The sequence below is a fragment of the Garra rufa genome, chromosome 22 (assembly GCF_049309525.1).
Source record: "Garra rufa chromosome 22, GarRuf1.0, whole genome shotgun sequence".
Classification (NCBI taxonomy): Eukaryota; Metazoa; Chordata; class Actinopteri; order Cypriniformes; family Cyprinidae; genus Garra; species Garra rufa.
Genome location: NC_133382.1, coordinates 41534035 through 41540034, shown reverse-complemented (window position 1 = coordinate 41540034; position 6000 = coordinate 41534035). Strand labels below are relative to the sequence as shown.

At 36.8% G+C, this 6000-nt stretch overlaps 1 protein-coding gene across 1 annotated transcript in view; it reads left to right on the top strand.

Moving 5' to 3' along the window:
- Window positions 1-6000, top strand: part of vclb (vinculin b) — a 48900-nt gene continuing 42900 nt past the window's right edge. The window contains exon 1 of the mRNA XM_073828914.1: window positions 1-287. Within this exon, the coding sequence (XP_073685015.1) occupies window positions 120-287 (168 nt within the window). The 5' untranslated portion in view covers window positions 1-119. The remainder of the gene's footprint in view (window positions 288-6000) is intronic.

The following is a 6000-nucleotide window of genomic DNA, read 5'->3' as shown; positions in this document are numbered from 1 at the left end:
TTGCATGAAGGAGAGTCAGTCAGTGCGTTCTAGAGTGGATAGTCTCGGCGTTCGGATACGGATAGGGCAGTCTGGATACACACTTGGAAAGAGAGTTTGTGTTTTCTTAAGTGCTCATCATGCCGGTGTTTCACACAAAGACGATAGAGAGTATCCTGGAGCCGGTGGCTCAGCAGATCTCTCATCTGGTCATCATGCATGAGGAGGGAGAGGTGGACGGGAAAGCCATCCCGGATCTCACCGCTCCCGTAGCCGCCGTGCAGGCAGCTGTCAGCAACCTGGTCCGGGTAAGAGCTTCGCTGTTTTTACTCTCATTCATAAGCGTGAATGCACATCTAAACTCTCAGAGTGGATATAAAGTATCGTCGTTTGAGGTTAATGTATCCACGAAAGTTTCCTGAAGTTCTCTGGCTTTGATCCAAACCGAGTTCCGCCTTTTCCTCTTGGATTTCGCCCTGCCCACTGAAACACCGCTGTGCCACGACATGCCATTCAGTGCATCTGATATCTGAGCACAAAAAGTGAAACTAGTTATTTAGCTGATGATTTATGTGGCATTACATGTTCAGTCTCCTTCAGGAACACGAGGTGAACTGTCTTGCTCAAGGTTACGCAATCAAATCAATGCTTCACTCTTAAAAACAGTTTTTTTGTTGGCATCAGTTAAAACTTTTTATACCACAGGCGTCTTTAGAATGGAAAATCATCATTGAAAAGTTTGATGCATTGAGAAAAAGTGGTTCTTTGAGGAACCTAAAGTGGTTCTTCTGTAGCATTGTTGTGAAAACGTGTGGTCTGAACCCACATTGTTTCATCTAGACTCTTTAATTTTGCATTCAGAGTGTTCACTTAGACTGACAGACTGTATCTGAGTAACCTCAGATAACCACAGAGTCTACAGCGGCTCATAGAGCTATTGATATGAGGCACATTCATCAAACCACATGATTCTTTAACCTCTATAGTCTTTACCAGAGAATGAAAACTTCTGAAAGGGCAATATTTTCAGCAAATCATATGTTTTTCAAATGACATGATTTGTGTATTTATGTCAAATGTGACCCTGGACCACAAAAACAGTCTTAAGTTGAATGGGTATATTTCTAACAATAGCTAATAATACATTGTGTGGGTCAATTGGCAATTTTTCTTTTATGCCAAAAATCCTTATGATATTAAATATAGATCATGTTCCATGAAGCTATTTTGTAGATGTCCTACCGTAAGATTATCAAATATTTTTTTTTGATTAGTAATGTGCATTGCTAAGAAGATCATTTGGACATCTTTAATGGCAGTTTTCTCAATATTCAGATTTTTTTGGACCCTCAGATTTCATATTTTCAAACAGTTGTATCTCAGCCAAATATTGTCTTATCCTAACAACATTCATCAATGGAAAACGTATACTTGTGTATAAATCTTAATTAAAAAAAAACTGTACCCTTATGACTGGTTTTGTGGTCCAGGGTCACAAACACTTCAGATTAATCAATTAAAGTGAGAATACATTCTACAAATTCTCAATTTACATGCAAAAGTATTTATAAATAATGCAAACTCAAATATATTCAACCAGAGTATATATATTTACTCACCCCCATGCCATCCAAGATGTTTATGTCGCAAGGAAATTACGTTTTCTGAGGAAAACATTGTAGAATTTTTCTCCATTTTGTACACTTGAAGGTTAAAAATGCCGGTTCAGTGCAGCTTCAAATGGCTCTGAGTCTGCATGATCCCAGCTGAGAAAGAAGGGTCTTGTCTAAAGATAAGATATATAAATCTGAAAGTGAACTACTCCTTTAAGTTTTTTGAGGAACATATTCCATAATTGTTCTTCATATAGTGGACTTCAATGGTGCTCAACGATTTGAAGATTAAAAATGCAGTTTCAGTGCAGCTTCAAAAAGCTCTAAACAATTACAGACAAGGAAATGGGTCTTATCTAGTGAAACAATCGGTTATTTTCTAAAAAAAGAAACAACTTTTTAACCTCAAATGCTTGTCTTGTCTAGCTCTGCGATGAGCCGACAGTTAGGGTACGTGGAAAAACTCCCATCACATTTTCACCTCCAACTTCAAAATCGTCCTACATTGCTGTTTTAGCTTCTTTTTTTAGTAAAGGGTGTTTGATCTTCTTTGCACATTCACTTTGTAAACACCTGGGTCGGTTTTCCTGCAGCGATGTAGGACGATTTTTGTTGGAATTGGAGAATGGGAGTTTTTCCACATACCCTAGAGTAACTGTATTGACCCGGAATTCACCAAGACAGTACAAGCATTTGTGGTTAAAAAAATGTATAAATATTTATTTTGAAAGAAAATTAAAGATCATTTCACTAGATAGGACCCTTATTTCTCGACTGGGATCATTTAGAGCCCCTTGAAGCTGCGTTGAAACTGCATTTTTAACCTTCAATCCATTGAGCACCATTGAAGTCCACTTGAAGTTGAAAAATGCTGATTTGTTTTCCTCAAAAAAATTAATTTCTTTACAACTGAAGAATGAAAGACATGAAGATCTGGGATGACAAGGGGCTGAGTAAATTATCATACATTTTTGTTCTGGAAGTGAACTTCTCCTTTAAAGTCCCCCTGAAATCAAAATTAATGTTTTTTGGCTTTTAGTATGAATATATTAGCCTTAAGATTATCTATAAGCTAGTGTGCTTCAAAACAAAGACAAAATTCGTGATTACAAGATATGGGCATTCAAAATTTACAGTCTCGTCACTTCCGCCAATATGAATCAATGATTTTGATGATATCACCGTGCACTTCAGCTTCTCATCAAACGTTCTGTCCAATCAACAGTGTTGGGAAAGTTCATTTTCTACATGAACTAGTTCAAAGTTCAGTTCACACATTTTAAAATGAACTAGTTCAGTTCATAGTTCATAATTCAAATTTTTTGAACTAAGTTCGCAGGTTCCAAAATGAACTAGTTCTTTTATTTTTATGCGGAGTTGCTTCTTGAGACCCGACGGGCACAGTTTACACAAAAAAGGTAAGATTTTTCCCACCTGGATCATCACTGACCTTTTCAAAAAATTATTTTAAGTGGACATATGAAGTTTCATTCATCATTGAGACAGAAGTAGTGCCGCTGCCTTCATCGGATTTTGCCTCTATTCATTTTTCGCAATTTGATGACGCATGCGCGGTGCGACTCTGTGGTGACTGGTGTTGCCAGATCTGGTCTTTTCCCCTATATAATAAGGCCCGTTGTAGATTGTGTTGTAGCGGTTGTAGCCTAGATATTGTGCAGTCAGTGGTTATAGCCGGGATTTTGCCTGGCTCCATAGAAATCTGGCACTCTCTAGAACAAAATTGAACTACGAGAGAACGACGTTCATAAACGCCAGAATGAGCGCGTTCACGTTCACGTTCATCAGGCAGATATACAGCAAGTTCAGTTCACGTTCACCCAGAATATGAACGAGTTCATGAACGATCGTTCAATGAACTCGTTCAGGCACAACACTGCCAATCAAATGCTCTCAAGAGTCCGTGTTCGTGTTGTCCCGCCCCCTACACAGAGACGCAATACACGGAGCAGATCATATGCGCTCATATGTGCCATCGGCATGTGTTAAACTACACAGCCTCAGCATGGTTATGATCACTATTTTGTTTTAGCAAGAGTTTCATATTGAATCTGTGCGCTAATTTATTAGTCTGTGGCTGTCATAAGCTTACAAATGCAGCTTTACCAAGCTCAACGGCTCTGGCTCGAGCAGATATTAATGGAACGCTATTGGCTATTCAAGATAAGTGGGCGGGACTGGGCGATATGTTTTTGTTTCAGTTAAAAGTACGTCACCACATAGAATAATCCTGCGTGTTTCAAGGTACTTCAGTGGACGTTTAAGTTTTTTGAAAAATACATCCCAGAATTATTCTCCTTATAGTGGACTTCAATGGTGTTCAACGGATTGACCATTAAAAATGCAGTTTCAGTGCAGCTTCAAAGGGCTCTAAACGATCCCAGACAAGGAAAAAGGGTCTCATCTAGTGAAACGATCAGTTATTTTGTAAAAAATTTGCAATTTATATACTTTTTAACCTCAAATGCTCGTCTTGTCAAGCTCTGCGATGCGCAGACAGTTAGGATATGTCGAAAAACCGTTCAAAATCACCCTACATGGCTGTTTTAGCTTTTTTTATATATATATATATAAAGGGCGTTTAATCGTCTTTGCACATTCACTTTGTAAACACTGGGTCATTTTTTTCTGCAGCGATGTAGGACGATTTTTGTTGGGGTTGGAGGAAAAAATGAGATGGGAGTTTTTCCACATACCCTAACTGTATTGACCCAGAATACACCGTTAAAAAATGTATAACTGTAAATTTTTTAAGAAAATTACAGTTCATTTAGCTAGATAAGACCCTTCTTCCTCAACTGGCATCATTTGAAGCTGCGTTTAAACTGCATTTTGGAAGTTCAAACTCGGGAGCACCATAAAAGTCCACTGTATGGAGAGAAATCCTGGAAAAAAAAACAACTTCTTTACGACTGAAGAAAGAAAGACACGACTATCTTGGATGACAAGGGGGTGAGTTTTATTCTGAAACTGATTCTCCATATATGTTTATTTATTTTTAATAATGTTTTCAGTTGTGGTGACCTCAAGCCCTAGTTAATTTTTGACCTCGGTCTCATCCCATTGCAAAAAACGGATCTGCTGTCAGTCTGTCCAGTACTGTATGTTTAGACAGAGGAAAGGAAATGGTCTGTGATGGACAGATACTTGCAGAAGTGCTTCTATCAGCTGTCTGCCAGCGTGTGTGGTTACCTAAAACGGAAACAAAACCTTCAGAAGCCTGTAAATTCATCAACAAGCCGCTGCTCCTCAGTTATTCTTAGCAGTTGTCCAGGGTTAACTTTAGACTCTTGAAATAACACTGATGGGGGTTTTCATTCATTTGAATCCGACTTGATTCTGCAGTAACTCGAGCTGAGAAATCGCAGGTTGATAAGATTAGGTTTTTTTAGATTTTTCGATTGATTGAGGTTTGAGTTGTTTAGGTGTCTCGTGTATAAATGTGACCCCACCCAGGCAAACACTTCCTGTCTGTGCAGCTTTAGAGGATGTTGTTTTGTCATATATAGCGCTCTGACTTTGCGGTTTCTTGTTCAGCTAAGGTTAATCTGATTTTTCTGAGCATTCGAGGCTCAATTAAGTACAATATTGAAGCTGTATTCCTCTCACCCTCATGTTTGAATGGTTCCTGTCTTGTTTCTATTTTTCTTTTACTCTTGTGTATTTCTCATCTTCCTTCCTCTTTGCTTTTTTTTCTTCCTCTATTTATTAATGTGTGATTTTGGTTTGCTAGTAGTGTTTAGTGTAGTTTCGGGGGCGTGTTTGTGGTTTGTTGTGTTTGCTGTGCTTTTGGACTTCTTTTATTTTTTCAGGAACAGTCCAAAATGATTTTCTGCTTTAGTTGAGATGGCATATTAAAGCTCAGGGCACTTGATATAAATTATGTTTTGATCCTGAATGAACTTTAGTGAATTATTTATGATTTGTCTCTGGGACAGACAGTTTTTTCAGACGGAGAATCAGATTCGCTGAAGCATGAAATTTTATCCTGCTTTTTCTGTGACATGAGAAAATAACACAGAGCACAAATGAAAATGAATACAAATAAACTGCATTATTGGTTTTTAACAATCGACAATAAAAAAAAAATACATATATAAAAATGTAGTTTTAAAAAAATTATTTAAAATAGAAATTGCATTTCAAATAATAAAAAAAATGTTTCCAAAAGTAAATAAAATGCTTATCATTTTAAATGTAAACATAATAATTACATATAATAAAAATATTTTATTTTAAATATATTATAATATATTAAAATGTACTCAATTATATTTACACACATTGTTAATTCTTTTTAACCATAAAAGTACAAATAATAAATCTACATGTATACATATAATAAAATGTAATTGTTTAAAAGAAGTTAATTTAAAAATATGTTATTTGT